Source organism: Tamandua tetradactyla, chromosome 11, assembly GCF_023851605.1.
Source record: "Tamandua tetradactyla isolate mTamTet1 chromosome 11, mTamTet1.pri, whole genome shotgun sequence".
NCBI classification, from domain to species: domain Eukaryota; kingdom Metazoa; phylum Chordata; class Mammalia; order Pilosa; family Myrmecophagidae; genus Tamandua; species Tamandua tetradactyla.
In genome coordinates this window covers 95321723-95342818 of record NC_135337.1, presented here as the reverse complement: position 1 = coordinate 95342818, position 21096 = coordinate 95321723, and the positions used below count along the sequence as shown (strand labels likewise).

Sequence of the window (21096 nt, the reverse complement as noted above, 5' to 3'; positions counted from 1 at the left end):
CAGCTTGGAGTCCCCATCCAGTCTGGCCTCCACGCCTCTCCCGGGGGACAAAGAGGAGGGGAGAGGCCGCGGGGGAGCGGCTGTGGGGCTGAGCTCACCGCCGGGGGACACGTTTCCTGTATGTCGTTTTTACCCATTTAAGTCCAAGGATGCAACACGGTGGGGGTGGCCCCAGCCACATGCATGCCAGCACCCCGCTCCCGCCTCCTTAAACACAGTTCCGGCCCCCCCCACCGTGGGCTAGCAGCCTGGGCAGGACCCCAGACCCCAGGGCAGCCCCGCCGAGGGGGAAAGTAGCTCAGCCCTCAAAGTTTCAAGGCCCAGCTTCCCTCGTGAGTTACCCCACAGTTAGACGTAGTCAGGAAGGGTCTGGGAACCCAGGGGGACGCTGCACCCCACATCTCCACGGGGACCCCTGGCCCTCCCCTCAGAACCTACCGATACTTCCACCGCCCTTTCTTCCCTCCCAAGTCCTCCCACCCCCATGACGTGCGGCCACTCGCGGCTCTGGCATTTATTGAACGCCCACTGGATGCAGGCGCCCGCCCCCCCCCCTTTCTCTAGCCCTACAACAGCGGGCAGACGCCCCCGGGCCAGCTCGGCGTCCCTTCGGCCCCCAGCTCTCCCTCCCCGCTTTGCACCTCTCCCCCACGCCGGGCCCCTCACCCGTCTGCTTGCTCCCCCTCCCAGCCCCGTTTCCTGCAACCCCAATCTCCCCTCAAGCTACGTCCTTCCCGGGGAAGCTGCCCAAAGCTGCTCCCTCGCCGGCGCCATCGGGGCGACCCCCGGCCCCCTCGACGCCCGACCGCCTCGCCCCCCGGTGGCTCCGGCCCCTGCAGCCCCGCCGCGACCCTCAGATTCGCGCCTGCCCCGCTCCCGCCTCAGCATCCAGGTCCCCCGGGGGCGCGCAGCTCCGGACCCCGCCCCGGCCGCCTCCCGCGCGCGCCCGCCACTCACCTGGGCCTCGGCCGCCGCGCGCCGCCGGTCCCGGCCCGGTCCCCGCCCGCCCCGCCGCTCCGCCCGCCCGTCGCGCCCGCCGCTCCCCCGCTTCCGGGTTCCGGAGGGGCGGGGCCGGGGCGGGCTGACGCCAGCGCGCCTCTGGGGCGGGGCTTCTCTCCACCACGCCCCCAGAACGCCCCGCTCAGCCCGTGCCACTCCTCCGCCTACCTGTGGGCGAGACCAAGTGTGGCGCGGGAAGGAGGGGGAGGTGCGTGCATGGGACGCTGCACTGCGCGCAGTCCACGGTCCGGCAGCGCACGTCCACCCCCCTAGGGCCGCGGAGTGGCCCGGCCCGCGGCGAGTTCCCGGGCGCGGCTGCCCCGAGCCGGCCTTCGAGTGGAAGGCGGGAAAATGGCGGACGGCTCGGCGCGCGGCGATGGGTGAGTGCGGGCGCCGCGGGCCGACTCGCCGGGCCCGGGGCTGCGGCCGACGGCTGTAGGCGGATGGAGGCCGTAGAGTCGCGGGCCCTCGAAGCCGGGACGCCGAGGCCCGGCCTCTGCATGCTGAGGGGCCTGGCGTCCCCCGGGGCTGCGAGTTCGAATCCCGCGTCCGCCCCGGGGCTGCGGGACGACGGTGGGCAGGTGGCTCTTTGTCCCGGAGCCTTCTCGGGGGTCCGCAGGCCTATAGAGACCCCAGCAGGAAGCGTAGGGCGCCGCACGCCCTGGGAGGGGCGGCCTGCCCGGGTGACCGTGACTGTGCCGGGACTGTCGCCCTCGGGCCGGGTTCGGGCCTTCAGCCCCGCCTGCCCGCTGCCCTCTTCCCGTTTACAGTCAGGGCGACCCCGGCGGGAGGGGTAGCGCCCCGGGGCCCGCATCCAGGGCCGGGGGCCCCTCAGCAGGGCTCGCCTGTCCCGGTCCCCAGCCCCTGACCTGGGGCACAGCAGAATGTGGAGTTAACAGGCTCTGCCGCCTCCGGGGCTGGCCTGCCTACCTTTTTTGGTGGCGAACTCTCTGTGATCTCGATGCTACTCTTTGCACCATTTGTGAGCGTGCAATTCGTTGGCAGCTACAGCACTTACCAAGCCCTGTCACCATCACTTCTATTTCCAGAACTTTATCCCAAACAGAAACTCGGCACCCGATGAGCAAGACCTCCCCTGTCCCCTCCCTTGCCCTGTCCCTGGGAACCTCCGACTTGCTTTCTGTCTCCTGGAATTTGTTTATTCTAGGTATTTCATAGAAATAAAGGCCTACACTATCTGGCCTCTTTCACTCGGCCTCATGTTTTCGAGGTCCACCCGTGTGGCGTGGATCAGAGCTGCATTCCCCTTTTTTTTTTCCAGCTGAATAATATTCCACGGCCCGAGGGACTGCATATTGTTCATTCGCCCCTCTGTCAGTGCCCCCTTGGGCTTTTGGAGCGGAGTCCGGTTAAGTAATTTACGTGTGCATCACGTAACCTTTGCTAGCACCACACACTGAGGACCTCTGGAATTGCCCTGGTTCCCTCTGCCACCCCCTCCTGGCACCCTGGGAGCCCGGCGCCCGCGTCTGGGACTTACAGGTGAGGGGCCTGGGCCACGTGGACCAAGGTCGCTACCCAGACCCCGAGGGCTGGCCGGGAGCCCAGAGGGAAGCCTTGCTCTGGCTCTTGGCAGGTCTGAGGCTTGCGGGGTGACCCTTTAGGCTCCGTCCCTCATCTGGAAACCAGGCTGGAGCAGGAGAACAGTTAGGTATTTGTGGGTGGGAGGGTGCTCTGTGAGCAGTGTCACTGACGCCCGTCTGCAGGCTGCCTCTTCCTGCTGCCCTGACGGCCGCGCCTCGGTGACCTCAGCGGGAGTCAGAGTGCCCAGCCCTGGGGTCCACCCCAGCTGGTTCCTCCCCACCCCCTCGCCTGGCCCGGAACAGGGAGTCATCTGGCATCTGCAGCCCCACGTCGCCTCCCCCCTTACGTCAGGCTTGCTCACGGCACTGCTCCTCCAGGCTTCTCATCTCCCTCTTTTTCATTGGGGCAGAATTCATGTAATACTGAATAACCATCTCAGCGTGTGGCTCAGTGGCATCTGGCATGTTTACCATGCTGTGCAGCCACCACCTCTGTTTAGTTCCAGAACATTCACATTGCCCCCTGTGTTAGTTAGATCCAGTTGTCAACTTGGCCAGGTGAGCATACCTAGTCCTGTTGCTGCGGACATAAACCAATGGTACGTGAACCTCATCTGTTGCCAATTACATCTGCAGTCAGCTAGGAGGCGTGTCTGCTGTAATGAGTGACGTTTGACTTAATTGGCTGGTGCTTAAATGAGAGATTGCAACGTAGCGCTGCTAAGCAGCTTGGAATTCCTCATCTCAGCACTTGCAGCTCAGCCCAGGCCCTTGGAGATGCAGAAAGAAGTCACCCCGGGGAAAGTTGTTGGAACCCAGGGGCCTGGAGAGAAGACCAGCAGAGACTGTCCTGTGTCTTCCACGTAAGAAAGAACCTCAGTGGAAAGTTAGCTGCCTTTCCTCTGAAGAACCAACAAAATAAATCCCCTTTTATTAAAAGCCAATCCGTCTCTGGTGTGTTGCATTCCGGCGGCTAGCAAACTAGAACACCCCCAAAGGAGGCTCCATGCCTGTTGCCCATTGCTCGTCCCTCCCTGTTCCCCGCCCCCAGCCCTGGCAGCCACTGCCTCGGGGATTTACGCTCCAGGACACTTCCCGTCCCTGGAATCACGCAAGGTGTGGCCTCTGGCGTCTGCCTCATTTCAACCCGCATTGTGCTCTCGAGGTTCTGCCACGTCCTGATGGGTGAGAGCTTTACTCCTTCTGTGGCTGTGTTATTCAGCCTCTGCGGTTTCTTCCTTTTTTTTTTGCATTGCTGAACTTTCATTAGATTTTAAAATGTAACTTTTTTTCATAGGTGTTGATTAGCCTGTTACTTTTTTTAATGTTTTTTCTGTTGTGGAATATAACATACATATAAAAAACTATAAATTTCCAAGTACATTTTAACAAGTAGTTATAGAATAGATTTTAAAATTTGGTATGGGTTACAGTTTCACAATTTTTCATTTTTTCTTCTGGCTGCTCCAAGACACTGGAGACCAGCAGAAATATCAGTATAATGATTCCGCGTCATACTCATTTGTTAATATAATACCAATATAATGATTCAGCATCATATTCCATAAAGACCATCACGTTTGATCTTTCTCCCACTCTTTGGGGGTATTTGAACTCTGCCCATTCTAACTTTCTCACGTTGGAAGGGGCTGTCGGTAATCTGGGGTAGGGGGATGGAACCAGCTGATGTCCTGGAAGGACTGGCCCCTCTGCATTTCAGGACGTATCTGGTCCAGGGGCCCATCTGGGGGTTTTAGGTTTTATCCTAATGTATGGGACCTTTGTAGAATCTTATATAATGCTCTGGCCCCTTACTCTGTGTGTGTGTGTGTGTGTGTGTGTGTGTGTGTGTGTGTGTGTGTGTGTTTGCGCGTGCACGCAGGCTCTGGGAATCGAACCTGGGTCTCTGGCATGGCAGGTGAGAATTCTGACACTGAGCCACCGCTGCCCCGCCCCCCCAGTCCGTTACTTTTTACAGAATGGGATTCTAAAACCGAGGTCCAGAGGGCTCAGGTCCTTTGCCCAAGGTCCTACAGCAGTTGGACAAATGAGTTATGATTTGCCTTTGGGCACCAAATTCCACACTTGACCGTTATGCCATTCCTGAGCCTTCTCCCTTGTCTCCCAGCAGTGGTAGCTTTTCACTCATCAGTTTTCCTACAGTTCCTCCCCCTGGACCCTGTAACTGAAGGATGCAATGCTGTGGCGATTTCAGCCGCATCAGTCGCAGGCCGTGTTCCTCGCCATGGATGGGGCTCCTTCCTGGAGCTAACAGAAGGGAACGGTTTAAAAATAAGGCACAGTGCCTGACTATTTAAGCTCTCCTGCAGCTGCCATTTTCACCAGCTGAGTCCCAAAGTTCCCGCTGAGTTCCTCTCCAGGGAGCTCACCTTCGGAGCCGATGCTGTCCTTCACGAGACGTCGTGGGAAAGGACGCTATGGCAGGCCTCACCGTAGGACAGGTTCACGCCTCCCGCAGAAACCAGGAGTCCGTCTGCTCCCTGACTAGAAGACGACAATACGGAACCGGGCATCCCAGGCGGGACTGTTTCCTCTCAGTTCAGAGGCTGCCTTCTGACTTGCTCTGTGGTGGGACACGTGCTGTGGAAGCCAATCGTAACAGGCCATTCCCACTGGGGCTCCAAGCATTTTTCGGTCCCCTCTGACTTAACAGTCTTGTCCCGAAGTGGGTGAGGGCAGCAGGCCTGCGTGACCTTCCAGACTCCCTCCTGGCTCTGCCCCTGATGTAATCTTGGTACCAAGAGTGGTTCTTGAGAATCAGAATCTTAAAAATGGGTTTTTACAACTAGTTTTTACTCCGATTAGACTCTGAGGCACCCGTGACTCTTTCCAGTCATCAGGATGGCACTGACAGTCCATGGAGTGAGTCGGCAAGAGAGATACACAAAAGGTCACCATTAGATTCTGCTGATTGTAGGTTAATATACGGCAAGGCACCGGGTGAGCGTGTTTTTGATGCCCTGGCGGCATTTTGTGGAATGAAGAGGTATGATGTTAGATGTGCTGGATACAGTGATGAAGGAAACGGATGAGCTGAAGGCTTCAAATTTGAAACTTAAGCGCCGTATGTAAGATGTAAACGTTTCCATGTGTGCCCGGAAAGAAAATCTTACTTCCTGTGGCTGCATACTTGAGATCTCTCAAAACCAGACACAGGGCCTCATTGTGCGAGCAACAGATTTACAACATAAACTAAATGTCAGCCTTACAGGGTGGCTGCCGTAAAGTTAGGGCTTTGATTGGAAAAAAATGTGATCCTGAAATGTGGGTTGGTGACATAGGGTTTGATCATGATGGCGAGGGGAGAGGGGATCCCTGGAGCCTGCTGAGCCCTTCCTAGATGGATCTGTAATGGGCGGCCCTGGGGAACAGCTTCCCGGCCTCCAGTGTCTCCAGAGGGCTGTGCCGTCCAGCCTCCACCTAAGGAGATCAACCCTTCAGTGCCTGCCAACCCTGTAACCACCTCCCTGGGGAAACAGCCCTCGCTCCGCGTGGAGCGACTAATCCTGTTTCACCAGATAAAACTGCAGCAGAATGCGCTGAGGTACTTGGCTTGAAAGACACTTCTTTTTCTTTTCATGACCCTCCCCCACCTCCCCTCTTTTCTTCAAGACCTATAGCTAGGCTGAGTCCCCACAGCCCTGAAAGGTGAGGCGCAGTGTGACCCACGAGGAGGTGCACTGCACTGTAAAAGGACAGCCGAGGTGCTTGCTGAGGACAAGGGGAACACGGAATGGCTAGTAGAAGAAGGTGGTGATAATATGAACTGTGACCACATGGCCAGTTCCAGAAACGAAGGCTGAGTGTGTGTGAATATTTGCTCCCCATTTTGTCATGAGTGTGTTTGCATTTGTACATAGCAAATACCACGTTTTCCTCTTACCACATGACGTAAATTGTCTCGTTCATGTTGTCGTATTGGAGTCACAGGATGTGAAGTCTGAGAGGGAATGCTACCTAAGGGCTCGCACCTCTCCTGGAGAGCGGTCGTCTGCTTCCAGTTGTGTGCGGGACAGTTGAGTAGTTTGGGCTAACACATATGTCTGTCACTGTGTTCTGTTTGGAAATTAAGTATGTTTTAAGGTGATTTGTATAGCTGCCGAGTTGGCGACGGGTAGACTGTGATGGTTGGATTCTGGTGTCAGCTTGGCCAGGTGATGGTCAGATAAGCTGTGCCCTGACTGCTGCAAGGGCATGTCGTGGCTGGTTGATAAAACAGAAGGCTGGTGTATGAAATCATCTCTCAGTTGACTGCATCTGTGGCTGATCACATCTGCCATCAACTAAGGGCATCACCGCCAACAAGGTAATCCAATCACCTGAAGACTTTCAGGGAAGAAGAGAGACTTTCACTGCTTCTTCAGCCCACCAAGCCTCTCTTGCAGAGTTCGTCCAGACCCTTCATCACAGCTGCCTGCTTCACAGCCTGCCCTGCGGATTTTGGACTCTTCCATTCCCATGGTTGCATGAGACACCTTTATGAATCCCATATTTACAGATGTCTCCTGTTGGCTTCTGACTGATACACCAGGGTTGGATTCTAGGCCTCTATGAGGGTCGCATTATGGGGTGAATTGTGCAAAGAATACATGCCGGTCCTGACCTGGGGCTGCAAGTGCTGCTTCTAGAACCCAGGACTGTGAGTGATGAAGTTTCTGTGGTCGGAGCCACCCATGTTGTGGTGCTTTGTGGCGGTGGTCAGTGTGGAGGCCAGATGTCCAAAGTTGAGGTCTGGCAGGGCCCCGCTCCCTCCGCAGCTGCAGGGAGAGCCCTTCCTGCCCCTCCCCTTCGGGTCTGCCAGCAGCCCTGCGCTCCTTGCCTTGCAGGGGCCTCACCCCAGCCTCTGCCTCCTGCCCTCTGTGCAGCTCTCTCTGTCCGCTTTGTCTCTGTCTGTCCCCTTCCTTGGGCCCTCACGTGCCCTCTGGCCATCACAGTGGGCTCCCCACTGTGGCCCTATGGACGCCTGGGGCCAATTGTCCTCTGCCGTGTTGACAGCGGGCAGCGTCCCTGGCTGCCACCCACCCAGTATCAGCAGTTCTCTCCCCATGGCTGTGACAACCAAGACTCTTCCGGTGTCCCTGGAGGGGAGGGGACAGCCAGCTGTGGGCATCGAGTGTCTCCTGCCCTGCCCTGGCCCCAGCGAAGCGCCTCTGTAGCCCCGGCTTGTCTTCCCGCTGGCCCCCAGGGGGTCCGGCTCCTGCCCCCCTCCTCCCTGCTTCAGGCCGGCAGCCCAGGGCCCGCCCCACAGCAGCCACCTGCTTCCCACAGCTGACGAGCTAAGGGAGGTTTGTATACTTTTAAAAGGCTGTTAAAAAAAATCCAGAAGAAGAATAAATATTTTCTGACATGAAAATATGTGTGAAATTCCCATGCCAGTGTCTGCCAATAAAGCTTTTTTGCCACACACCATGCCCGTTCCTTCATGAGGGGTCTGCAGCCGCATTTGTGCTCTAATGGCGGAGTTGACCTTGGCGACAGACTGTGGCCTGCAGAGCTGAAAACATTTATTATCTGGTCCTTTACCTAAAAAGTGTTTTGGCCCCGAGGCTGTGGGAAGAGGCCTGGCCCCTCAGTATTGTTTTTGTTTTTTTTTTACATGGGCAGACACGGGGAATCAAACCCGGGTCCTCGGGCATCGCAGGCCCCTCAGTTTTGACCTCCAGGGTCTTCAGCCAACCCCACCCTTCTCTCCTGCCCTCACTGTCTTCTCCAACCAAGCCAGTCCCCAGAGGCATACAGTAGGTACATAAACACCTGATGAATTAAAGAACCCATGTCCAAGCGTCAGTGTCCCTGCAGAACCACCCTCACTTCCTGCTTTGCCTGCTCTGACCCCTTCTCGGGCTCAGGCATCCGGCTGCCCCCGTGTCTGCCCTGGGCGGCCCCACCTCCCAGATGGGGCCTTTCCAGGAGAAGCCCAGCTGGGCTGTGTTCCTGGCGCTGCTCACACAGCCACTGCCCTCTGCTCCCTTTCAGGAAGCCCCTGGTGGCGGACTCCAGCACTAGTGGCGGTGCGAAGCCGAAAGGAAGAAGAGGGCGAGGTGAGCGACCTTAGACTGCTTCACGTCCGTTTTTTAAAGAAGGTGATGTAGCGTGTGGGAATTGCCTTTTTTTGGCCAGGGGGGGGAGCAGTTTTAGGTTTGCAGAAAACCCACTGGTGTCCCATACTGTCCCTTCCCCATCTCTCCCGCTAGCGTCATGCATTGGCCTGGGGCATTTGTTGCAGCGATGACCGGGTGGTGATGAGTTGTCAGTAATGCAAGAGGAGTGGCTTTCTGGGGTGTGTGTTCTGTGGGTTTCACAAGCACATCATGTCCTGCTCCACCACTATGGTTTCACATGGGAAGGTTTCTCGGCCCTAAAAGCTCCCCGTGCTCCACCCATGCAGCCTCCTCTCCTCTCCCGAACCTCCCGCAGCCACAGACCTTCCTCCTGCCCCCATCGTGTCACCTTTCCCAGAACGTCACGCAGGATCTCACAGGGCATGGCATTTTCAGGCCGGCTTCTGCCACTTGCAGTGTAGACAAGTGGGGGTAAGAAGTGGCCAGGCGAGTGGTTGTTGACGGGCCCCAGGCATGGCGGTACAGGGAGTAAGCTGGAGGTAGGAGGCAAATGAGGCATGCAGTGGCTCTCACTCTTTATCCTCCCCTTACCCCTAAATCCACTTTCTTCTTTGACCTTCAGTGCGTCTCCCTTGATTGTCTTATATACAGTAGGTGCCCCATAGATATCCTTATGTACAGTAGGTAATACATAAGTTTTTGTATAAGCAGGTGTCCCATAAATGTTCTTGTATACAGTCAGCATTCCATAAGCGTACTTGTACATGCTAGGTGTCCCATAAATGTTCCTGTATATGTTTGGTGTCCTGTGGTGTTCTTGAATACAGTAGATGCTCCATAGGACCCGGGCTGAGAGAGCCAGGAGGAGCGCATCCTGTCCCTGGCCTCTGTGTTTGGTGGCCTGGGGTCCTGGGCCCCGGCCTGCACTCTCATCCGTCCTGTGGTCTGTGTTATGAACGGGCAGCGTCTCCCCCACAGGCGGAAGAGTGGTCGAGTCCCGGTACCTGCAGTATGAGAAGAAAACAGCCCAAAAGGTAAAGTCAGGAAGTCGCTGTGGATTTGGAATCCTGAGAGAAGTTGGATGCCGGTCACGACGTGGCCTCAGAGACCACAGTGGGGTCTTTGCCCCTTGCCTTGGGGACCATCAGCCCTGAAAGCTGTGTCGGAGTTACTGTGAGAATTCCTTTCACAAAGCCGCCATGCCTGTTGAAAATAAAGCTGTTCCCACATTTCACCCAACAGTTCAGTTTCTGGATTCCACACAGAAAAACGTCCAATTCATGCGTGCACACAGTGCCTGGTATTTAAGAAATACTGCATCTTTTAAATAACTAAAGCAGTATGGTCTCAGTAGAAAAATTAAAAAGCCTAAGAAAACTGATTGCTGAGACAATCGCCAGTACGCCATCTGGTGTGTCTCCCGTGTCCTGTGCACTTATGCATGTAGCCTTTGTGGCCAGAGTCTCTTTGTCCCATGTAGATGAGACCAAGCTTCAGGACTGCTGGCCTCAGGGTCAGAGCAGGACGCAGACCCCTCCCCAGCCCCGTGCCCTGAATGGCGTGTGCTCCCCTACAGGCCCCTGCCGCTGACCCGGGCAAGACCAGCAGTGCGAGAGTGCCCGAAGGGGGCAGGAAGGCCAGCCTGCTCCAGAAAAACCGAGGTGAGGTGCGTGGCGGTAGGGGCGGGCGCGGCCAGGGGTGGCGTGGGGGAGCAGGGGACTGGATTTTGTTTATGAACTGTCCAGTTGAAAGCCCCTCTTTCCTTTCTGGGAAGGGCTGCAGGGAGCTGGGCAGAGCCGCTGTAGAGGCTGAGTCGGGGCTGAGGGTGGGTGAGGGGATGTGGGGGGAGACTAGCCTCCCCGCCCCGGGTAGCCCCTTCCTCCCCTGGTTAGATGACTGTCCCCGTCCCTAGACCCCATTCACCAGCTACCAGGTCCGGTGTCCTCTGCCCACCACCTCAGGCGGGCTCCTCCTTGTTCCCAGTCTTCTGGCGGCCACTGGGGTGGCCTCCCCACGCCTGTCTCCTTCTACATCCCCAAGGGGAGGGGAAGTGCACAACCTCTGTTTTCCTGGTTGCGGAAGTGATAGTGTCATTCGCAAGATGGCAGATGCGGGGTGGGGGGGAGGCATAGGCGCTTTGAGTTCATTCTCACTGTGGCCGTTCAGAGCTGCAACGGCCTCGGGCCCCACGGGGAAAGGCCAGGTGTACCCCGTCACTGCTCAGAGCCCCACTTTATCATTTACATCAGGGGTCAGCGAGCTTTCCTCTAGAGAGCCAGACAGTAAATATCTCAGGCTCTTCGGGCCAAGCTATCTGCATCCCAGAGACTCAACTCTTATTGCCATGTGAAAGCCGCGAGGCAATATGACACGACCGAGCAGCCGTGTGCCCCTAAAATCCCACTTACAGCTCGAGGTCGTGGCCTAGGCCATGGCCAGCCCGGGTTTAGGTTTTGTCAGGATTTGTGCCACTCCTTGGCCCGGCTGTGGCTGGAAGGCAGCCCCCAGAGCTGGTCTTCTAGTCTTTTCTCTTGTGGCTGTGTTGGGGCCATGCCTGTAGGGAGCTGGGAACGCTGGTGAGGTCCGAGGACCTGGGCTCGACAGGGCGCCCCTCCGGCGCCAGTAGCAGTGCACGGGAGACCGCCGGGGGTCACGGCTGGGGGTGCACAAACTGCCCCCAGGGCAGGCCCACCCCAGGACGACCCATCCCACAGGTCAGGGGCAACCATCCCGTGAGCATGAGCGGGAGAACTGCAGATAGGTTTACACATTGAAAAGCTTTCCCACTTACAAAGCCGCGGGGCCCCTCCACATCAGTTGTCATCACGGCAGCTAGTGCTAGGCAGCCTGAGATGCACCTTTAAAGAGAGGTGCAGGGCAGAAGAGAGCTTCCCAGGAACACAGAAAGCTCAGAAGTGACAGGACAGTGAGGAGAGGGAAGAAAAAGTGCGAGGCAGCCTGTGAGAGCCTTTCCCCTGGAGGCCGTGTCTCCTGAACTAAGCAGAAAGGCTTTTTTGCATCTTTTTGATGATCCCAGGAACAGCCTCTCTTCTCATTTGAGTTAAAAACACATATTAAGGGTGAAGAGGCTCCTTAGGTCTTCAGCATTTCCCACCACCCTGGGAGAGGTTGAGTTTGAAGAAGCAGTGGCATTGTGCCGCACAAGTTCCCCACGCTTCCCTGCTCAGTGCGGGGTCTCTGGCTGGCTGTGCTGACTGGGGATGCTTGTTTGGCAGCAGATACCACTGGGGTCGGAACAGGCGACCTGCAGTCCACGCTGCTGGAGGGGCACGGCACGGCCCCGCCGGACCTGGACCTCTCCGCCATTAACGGTAGGGGCTGCCCGCGACCTCCTCGCGTGGCCCGGGAGGTGGTGTTGGTCTCGGCAGGCCTCCCTTCTCGCCCTTAAAGCACTTTGTTTTCTCTTAGATAAAAGCATGATCAGGAAGCCTTCACAGTTAGAAAAGTCGCTGTCAAAGAAAATAGAATCCAGTTCATTTTCTGCTTTGCGTAAAAAAAGCTCCGTGAGTGTCCAGCATGAAAGGGAAGTTCCCAATTGGGTGGATGAATCCAATTAGCCCCAAGGACCGAAAGCAAAAGCAAGGCCCTCTCGGCCTGTCCTCTGAGTCTGAGCGCCCCTGGCGGGTGCGGTGTGGGCACACCTGGGCCTCTGACAATGGGGATGGGCCCTTCCTGCCGCTGTGCCGCCAGCCGCTTGGTTCAAGCTCCCCTGCCTGGGTCCTGGCACCCCAGGCCAGGCTGTGGTCTCCCAGGCGAGGGCACACGAGGTGGCCAGGGGGGTAGGGGCCAGGGCCCTCCTCTCCTTCCCAGGCTGCTGGAAAGGCCTGAATGAGGAAACAGAAGCGGCAGGCCGGCAGGCAGGGGTGGCCTTTGTGTCTCCTGGGGTACCTGCTGGTGTCACGCCAACCCCTGGGGCACCAGAAGTGTCCTTTCCTCTCTAAGGACTCGGCGGAGTCGATGGAGATGATGGAATCGCAGACGCTGCTGTTCACACTGCTGACGGTGAAGGTGAGAGCAGGATGCCGTCTGCGGGCGCTGTGCTGGGGAGCGGTGTCCTGGCCCCCGGGCCTGACCGTGGGTCTACACCTCAGATCGAGAACGGCCTGGCCCGGCTGGAGGAGAAGGCAGAGCGTGACCTGCTGACCCTGTGTCGGGAGAAGGAGAGGCTCCAGCAAAAGGCCTATGAGCTGAAGCGCTGTCTCCTCCTCTCTCAGAAAAAGCGGGAGCTGGCGGGCATCCTGGACGCCCAGGTGGGCTGGTGCTGCCGCCCTCTGAAGGTCTGGGCGGGCTGGGGCTCCGCATTCCGGGTGGGCTGGGGGTGGCCGTGGTGCCCACCCCCTTGGCCGAGTGGTCCCCGCTGTGCTTTCCCTCAGGGATGCCGCCTGCTCTCCTTGAACACAGGCAGGTGTGTCTCTACACCACCTCTGACTCAGAGCTGGGTCCTGGAGGTCGCCACCTTGGGTACAGTGTGGACAGCTGACCGTTTCCTAGAGGAGGAAGTCGTGGTGTAGAGAGCCCTGTAGAGGGACCTGCCCTCCAGCATGCCTGTTTGTGTTGACATTTCCCAGGACCTGCTGCCGGGGTGGGCAGGGACATGCAGATGGGTGTGAACTCTGGGCCCGCCTGGGGGGCTTGCGGACCCGGGGGGCACAGCTCGGCCAGGGCAGGGACGGGGCGTCCACAAGGGCGGGGTGTGGGGCAGAATTGGGACGCAGCAGAGGGGACCGGGGCCAGGCCACAGGGACAGGGTCCTCTTCCGCCGTGGGCTTGAGCTCCGCCTGTGGCCGCGCCCTGACTGTAGGGAGCGCAGGGGAAGGACAGCACGCCCCCGGTTTCAGACCCCACAACGGGCCTGGACAGTGAGCATGACGGAAAGGGGTGCTGAGGCCTGGGTGCAGGGGGAGCGGGCCTGGGCGGGCAGCATCAGAGCCCGGGCTCCACAGCTGAGGCATGTGCCCATGAGGAGGCCAGCTGGGCCATGGAGGGGGGCGGGGGCAGGGGCGCCTTCTGCGCTCAGGCCCGCCTGTCTTTGTGGCACGAGAGTGGTGAGCCTCCCACTCACCCCAGCCGCCAGCCTGCCCGGGATGCGTCTCTGAGCGCTTTCTCCCTTCCTGATCCTCTCCTCCTCACAGATGGAAATTCTTAGCCCATTCGAGGCCGTGGCCGGACGCTTCAAGGAGTGTTACAGAAGCTTCGCCACTGCCCTGGACACCACGAGGCACGAGCTGCCGGTGAGATCCATCCACCTGGCAGAAGATGGGCCACAGCTCTTAGGTAGGAAACTGGGTCCAAGCTGGACAGGGCCTCCTCCCAGGGGGATGTGGGCAATGTTCCCCTGAGGGCATCGAGGATCCCAACCTGTGGTGTTTTCAGTGGCCACAGACTGGGGTGGGTGTCACCTGGCACGGCCTGGGGCAGGTGGCCCCAAGGGCAGGTGATCCCCAGTGCAGGTCATCCCCAGTGCAGGTCATCCCACGGGCAGGTGACCCCCCAGGGGTCACTTTGCTGGTGATAGCAGTTGGAAAGATGGTTTGTGATGTCTGCTGTAGCCGCCGCGGCACGGCCGCTCTTGTTTATTTCTATCGAGAGCCTGGAGCCGTGCCCACCTTGGCCTGCGGACCGCTTGGGTTGTGGACGCGCCTGCCCCATGGTCCCAGCCCTTCATCGCTTCAGGCAGCGCTGGGATTTCTTCCTTCACTCGCCTGTCTCTCGGCCTCCTGCCTGCTGATGTCAGGGCAGTCCCGTGAAACAGGGAGAGTCTTGTGGCCGCCCAGGAGTGGCCCCGTGGCCATGGGCGCCCAGACGCTGTCACTGGTGGCATTTTTCTCTCCTAGACGATCTGCAGCGTGAGTTGGCCACGACAGGCCGTCTCCTGGGAGAGCTGGGGCTCAGCGGCTCCGACGACAGCGGTAAAGTCCTGGACCTGCTGCATGACCTCAAGGAAGTAATCGTGAAGAAAGACCTGGAGCTCTACAGGTATTTGAGAAAACACCTTCGACGAGGGGGTTGCTCCCCGTTGAGGCAGGGTTGGCGGCTGCGTGCCCTCTGGGTCCGGCCCCCTTGCTGGGTCGTGCTCTTCCCCAACGGGTGGGGTGAGAGGAAGCCGGTGGGCTTCGTCTCTCGGTGCTGCACCTGAGGACACCCGCCTCCGCTGCCTTCCCGCAGCTGCTTTTCCAGGCCTCTATTGAGTCGGTTTTCAGAGGATGCGCGAGCAGCTGCGGGGTGCAGCGTGAGTGAAGGGAGCCACTGGTCCTGCTCTGAGCAGCAGAGCCAGGCGTGGTGGGGGATGGGAGAGTGAAAGAACCTGCCTCCCAACCGGAAAATTCGCATGAGGGCCTGAGCAGCCAGCGTGGAGAGGGGCAAGGGCACTGCCCCTCACTGGCCTCCCCCGGGCCAAGCCCTTCAGGCACCTGTGGGTTGTCAAGTCTTAAACATCTTCTGGGTCGAGACACTTTTATTGGAGTCTAAACACATGTGGAGGAGGCCAGGGTGGAGCCACGCAGCTGGGTGGGTTTCTGCACAGCCTGTGTGACCAGACCTGCAGCTGGCGCCTGAGACCCCCCGTGGCCCCCTCAGTCCCCCCACAAGCCCCCGGAGGTGCGTAACTGTGGGGCTTTTCCTGAGGTGCCTAAAACGTTTGAAAACCATTGGTGAGCTACAGCTCCCACCCACTGGGCGGCCCCGGATAGGATCGGGGCATGGGGGCACTACAGGTCGGGGGAGTTAAAGGTGGGCACTTATGTGAGGGCGGGGGCTGCATAGCCGCACCTGGGACAGTTCTTCCTGGCTCCTTCTCTCCCAGTAGCCCTGCTCTGTGCTGGGGCCTCCTGGCGGCACCTGCTCACCATGCGCGCAGGCTCCGAGGCTCTCAAGCTCTCGGGCTCTCAGTAAGTAGCAGGGGTCAGGGAGCCTGACCTGCTCTGTTGCTTTCGCAGGACCTTCACCCAGGTGCTGGAACTCTCCGCCGAAGTGAGTAAAGAGGCAGCTGTCACAAACCAGGACATCTGGGAGGACGTGCAGGGCTGCTCGGCCTTGAGCCCCTGGTATTTCCAGCGGGAAGGTGCTGGTGAGGAGCCTCCCCCGGCCACCCTGTCCTCAGTTGGCGATGGGCTGCCTACATCCTGAAGCCCTGGCCACGCCGCCAGCGCTGTCCCTGCGAGGCCTTCCTGCGGCCGCCCAAGGGACGATGTCCCATCCTGCTGTTCAGGGAGGACTCGCATTGGTGCACACCAGGATGCTCAAGCACCGGACCCACTTTCTGTACTGGTTTTGTTCGATGGTTTTGTTTGACATTTGAGTAAATACAGCTGTGTTGCAGTATGGCCTTGGACTTCTTGTGTTGAGAGGCAGCTTGGAGGCAAACATTTGTCTAGGAGCCCCAGAGCCCCAGAGAAGAGCTTGGGCTGGACCCCACTGCTCCCCGCCCTCCCTGAGCCCTTCCCAGCCAGCCTGTGGCCCCAGGCACATTTCCCGCCTCCCAGACTCGGTGTCCGCGCAGAACCACATCCTTGTCCCCGATGCATCTCGTCATTCCCTTAGGAAGACTCACGTATAGCATTCGGGAGGGTAGCGGGGCCATTCCCCAGGGGGACCTTCCTTCCGTCCAGGTCCAGGTGAGAGAATGGCAGGAGGGCCTGGCCTCCGTCTGGGCATGACACAGGTCCCAACCTCGGGTTTGGGCCCCTCCAGCAGCCGCTGGGCATCGAGCGCATCTGCTTATCTTCGCTCCCTCCCTAAGCACCATTCGGCTGAGAGCAAGTTTAAAAAGGAAAGAAGATAGAAAAGGAAGAATCGCAAATGAAAAACTTCAAGACGTGTTAGGAAGACACATCGGGTGGAGTTTGGTTCCTCGCGTGGAATGGGGTGAGCCAGGATCGAACTGCCCGGGGGATCCGGTGGAAGGGGCTGCTGGGGTGGGGGAGGCTGGGGATATGGGGGGAGGGGATGGGGTCCACCACCACTGCTGAGGCCACGCCAGGGCCTGGAGGCCCCCGGAGTCTTGATGCCACTGCCTGCAGAACAGAGAGGAGGATGGTGTCTTCCTCCCAGATGCCTGCTTGCCAGGGCCATGGTGGCGGCGCCCAGGCGCCCGCACTCGGAGGAGGGCTGAGGGCACAGACAGCGGCCGAGCCCCAGCCACCTCCCCTGAGCTGGGCCACCGGGCGCCCTGACTGTGCCCCTCCCCTGCACGAAACGGGGCTGCCCTGGGAAACTGCAGTGGAAAGGGCAGGTCTGAGAACCATGGAAGGTGGGTGTGGATGTGGGGCCCGGAATTAGCATTTGGTTCAAATCCATGCCTGCCCACAAGCCCCTCTGCCTCCTTCCTTCTAGAGCTTTCTGCCGCATTCCCAAACGCAAGAGTAGAGTGGCCTTCTCTTGAGAAACTGGCCCCAGGGCTGAGCACACCTTCACGTGTGGGTTTTTAGCTAAAGGAATGGTAGGTTGCATGGCAGCAGGTCCCCTCCCCTCGGGCACACACACGACTTCTCATCAGTTCTAGGATCTCGCTCTCAAACAACCTAACGTCCTAGGAAATCAACATCTGAGGAAAGGCCACGTGGAAGCCAGACAGGATTTGGAGACCCCACCATCCCTGGAGACCTAGGAGAGTGGTTTGCATTCATGAAATAGGAATAGGCTGCTGTGAAAAAGAAACGAAACAAAGCACAGGTCTTGGAAATTTAAAAGATGGCAATAAGAAAAAAAACCACTAGAATCTTCACTGGAAGATTATTGAGAAATTTCCCAGGAAACAGAATGGAATGGGCAAAAGTAGAAAATAGGAAAGAAAGATTTGGAAAAATTGAGGATCCATGCAGGAGTTTGCACGTCCACCCAGTGTGAGTTCTGGGAAGAGGAAGCAGGAGGAAACAATCTCAGAAATAAGACTAAAGAACGTAAGAGAGCCAAAGGACACACACGGCTCAGATCGCCCACCGTGTGCATAGCACAGCAAACAAGGGAGAAACCCTGCGTGTAATGGGCAGTTAGTGCTGCCAAACAAATAAGCCCAAACCTCAGTAGCTTAAAACCACACCATTTACTATCCCACAGTTTCTGGGGGTGGGGCCAAGGCTTTATCTGCAGGCTCTACTGGGGAAGGATGCCCTTCCAAACTCACCTGGCTGAGGGCAGGATCCCGTCCCTTCTGAGTTGTTGGAGCTCGTCAGTGGCTGGCAGGGCTGGTCGAGCCTGAGGGCAGCAAAAGAGCTGCTGCTGCTCCCGGGTCTGCAGAGTGTAGACACGTGCTGGGAGGGGCCATGTGGGCAAAGCGCAGCTCCCTCAGGTGGGGACACCTGGGCAGGGTGCTCACCTGGCCCCACCAGGGCCCCACCCCCTCCCCAAGCGGCCCCTCCTTTCCACAATGCTTGTGGGGGTAGGGGGGCCCTGGTCCTACTGCCCTGCAGAGGCAGAGCTCACCTGGGCACTGGGACAGCTCACCTACGGCCTGGTGGGTTACCTCTGCACAGCTAAAGCAGCTCCACGTGGCCGGCTTCACGTCAGAGCTATAGGCTGCCATCCCTGGGCTGCCCTGGCTTTCCAGGCTCGGGCCGGTGCCCAGGCGGTGTCACCCCTGTGTCCAGGGTCCCGCTGACACCCAGCTGCTGGTGGTCCCCTTATGCTCTGTGTCCAATTCCTCCTCTCATGGGCACCTGCAAACCTTACCAACAGCCTCTCGGGGGCCTCCTTACAGATGGGCTCAGAGCCTGAGGCAGAGGCCTGAACATGCCTTTTGTGGGGGGCAGGACTCAGTCCTCAGAACCCAGGTAGAGCTCGCCTGGGACCCGGGAAAGGACTCACCTGGGCCTCTGGGAAGGGCTCACCTGAGCCTGGGAAGGGGTCACCGGGGCCTGGGGAAGGGCTCACCTGGGCCTCTGGGAAGCCCACCCAGCTCCGCGCAGGTCTGAGGGCTTTTAAGGCCCCCCCACCTCCCTGAGGCAAGTTCCTCACCGAAGTGAGGGGCTTGAGGACAGGGCTGCTCCCTTCCCAGTGCTGGAGGGAGGCTGGAGGGAAGATGCCTTTAGGGGAGGGGAGAGGGGCAGCGTGTTCAGACGTAGGTGCCTGTGCATCCCTGGCGGCTCCCAGGCCACAGGGCTGGGGTCTCCGGGGGGGCTGCGCTCCTCTCTGCAGCTCGGGCAGCTCAGGGACCGAGGTCACGTCCTCCTGCTGGCTGTGGCCAGAGGCTGCCTGCTGTCACCTGCCTCAAGGCCCCTCCCCAGGTACACGCTGGGGACTTAGATACTGACCCCCCCCATGGCATTTTCTAGAACATTCATTCCCAGCTCAGTTTTCATATTCTACAGGACTGAAAATGTTTCCTTCACCCGAGTGCCATGTCTACAAAACTCAAAGTAAAACCCACTTTTAAACCTGACTGAATTCTGCCAAGCATTCCAAGAATAATTAACACCAATCCCGTTTACACTCTTTCAAAAAACCAAGAGGAGGGAAGGCCACCTGGCTCACTCCGGGAAGCCAGCCTCACCCTGATACCAGAGCCTGACAAAGATACTACAAGCCAAGAAAGTAAAAAACCAACCTCTCTATTGAATTTGATGCAAAAATCCTCAACCAAATACTTGCAAATGAACTCCAACAGAATGATTCACCGTGACCAAGTGGGATTTATTTCTGGTTCGTGGAGGCGGCTCAACACAAGAAAATCAATTAATATAATACACCATGTCAATTAATCAGAGTGGAAAAGCCACACGATCATCTCGATGGACACAGAAGAGGCACTTGGCAAAATTCAGCATCCTTTCTTGATAAAAAACAATTCAAAAGCTAGGAATTGACAGAGACTTCCACAACACGCTCTGGGGCATATGTGAAAGCCCACAGCTAACGTCCCCCTCAACGGTGAGACTGAAGGCTTTCCCTCTAAGAACAGCAGCAGAAAAAGGACGTCACTGTTATTCAACGGTGTGCTGGGGTTCTAGCTAGAGCAATTAGACAAGAAAAAGAAACAAAAGGCACCCAGATTGGAAAGGAAGGAGGAAAACTTTCACTCTCTGCAGATGACATGATTCTATATTTAGAAAGTCCTGAAAAATCTACAACAAAGGTACCAGAGCTAATAAGTTTAGCAAAGTGGCAGAATACAAGACCAACACTCAAAACTCAGCAGTGTTTCTATACACTAGTAATGAGCTACCCGAGAAGGCAATCAAGAAGACACCCACTTACAACAACTATAGAATCAGATATCTAGGAATAAATATAACCAAGGATATAAAGGGCCTGTATACAGAAAACCACAAAACATTGCTAAAAGAAATCAAGGAAGACCAAAATAGATGGAAGGACATACAGTGTTCATGGACTGGAAGACTAAATATAGTAAAGATGTCAGTCCTACCCAGATTAATTTACAGATTCAACGCAATCCCAATCAAAATAGCAACAGCTGACATTGCACAAATGCAAAAACAAATCAAATAGGGTGGGCCATGGTGGCTCAGCAGGCAGAGTTCTCGCCTGCCATGCTGGAGACCTGGGTTCGATTCCCGGTGCCTGCCCATGCAAAATGAACAAACAAACAAATCAAATTGACCTGGATAAGTAAGGGGCCTCGACCAGCCAAAAAGATCTTGAAAAAGGACAAAGTTGGAGGACACAGACTTCCTGACTTCACAGCATATTACAGTGGTGAACAAAACAACGTAAAATCATAAACAATCGAATCTAATTGAGAGCTCAAACACCCTCAGGTCTATGCTCAATTGATTTTTACGTTTTTTTTTTACTGCATATCTGTGTGTCCTTTTATGTATAAACAATTATTTTTACATTGAAAGGGAAATTTATTTTTCTTTTTTTCATCATATAGCTGTGCATTTATCATCACAATTGACTTTTTTGTAAAAAAAATACACAAAAAAGCAGTAAATTTCAAAGCATGTGGCAACAATTAGTTGTAGAACACAGTTCAGAGATTGGTATGGGTTATAATTCCACAATTTTAAGTTTTACTTCTAGCTGCTTGGTCAATTAATTTTGTCCCAAGCCACTCAACTGGGACAGAAGTCTGCCACACATGGTGCTGGGAGAACAGGATATTCATATCCCAAAGAAAGAGAGAGTACTATCTCACACCTCATACCAAAATTAACTCAGAATGAATCAAAGATCTAAGCATTAGACCATAAAACGAGGACCATAAAACTTTCATGGTCTTCTAAGACCATAAAACTCCCAGGAGAAAATGTAGGGAAGCATCTTAAAGATCTGGTGGTAGCAAAGTCAAGTGGGCAGTGAATGAAGAAGTATTTGCAAAGTCCCCTTGGGGGACTGGGGAGAAAAGAGGAAATATTTAACTTCCCCATTTGGAGAATTTCTCACAGTCTCGCAAGCAGTGGAGACAAACAGATCAAAAGGCCGAGCCCTTGATCTTGGGGTTCACCCCTGTGAAATTTATTCCTGCAAAGGATAGGCGAATGGCCAAG

At 56.9% G+C, this 21096-nt stretch overlaps 2 protein-coding genes across 5 annotated transcripts in view; one reads left to right on the top strand and one right to left on the bottom strand.

The window, feature by feature from the left end:
- Positions 1–1005, bottom strand: part of MYO9B (myosin IXB) — a 78788-nt gene extending 77783 nt beyond the window's left edge. For all 3 annotated transcript variants that reach the window (XM_077122007.1, XM_077122009.1, XM_077122010.1), the window contains exon 1: positions 958–1005. The gene's annotated coding sequence lies outside the window, so the exon portion shown is untranslated. The remainder of the gene's footprint in view (positions 1–957) is intronic.
- Positions 1006–1289: 284 nt separating this feature from the next.
- On the top strand, positions 1290–15967 carry HAUS8 (HAUS augmin like complex subunit 8). Of its 2 annotated transcripts, none has more exons than XM_077122006.1 (11): positions 1290–1379; positions 8541–8605; positions 9605–9660; positions 10203–10287; positions 11866–11958; positions 12056–12150; positions 12590–12655; positions 12739–12897; positions 13780–13921; positions 14482–14623; positions 15583–15967. In XM_077122006.1, exons 1-11 carry the CDS (start codon positions 1351–1353, stop codon positions 15770–15772), a joined length of 1122 nt encoding a protein of 373 aa, XP_076978121.1. In that variant the 5' UTR covers positions 1290–1350; the 3' UTR covers positions 15773–15967. The 2 variants fall into 2 exon arrangements, with proteins under 2 accessions (XP_076978121.1, XP_076978120.1); XM_077122005.1 differs by having other exon boundaries at positions 11863–11958.
- The last annotated feature ends 5129 nt before the right edge of the window (positions 15968–21096 follow it).

Coding starts and splice junctions, on each gene's coding strand:
- HAUS8 (XM_077122005.1), top strand. CDS start 1,351: ATGGCGGACGGCTCGGCGCGCGGCGATGG. Junction 8,606..9,604: donor GAAAGGAAGAAGAGGGCGAG/GTGAGCGACCTT, acceptor TCTCCCCCACAG/GCGGAAGAGTGGTCGAGTCC. Junction 11,959..12,055: donor GGACCTCTCCGCCATTAACG/GTAGGGGCTGCC, acceptor GTTTTCTCTTAG/ATAAAAGCATGATCAGGAAG.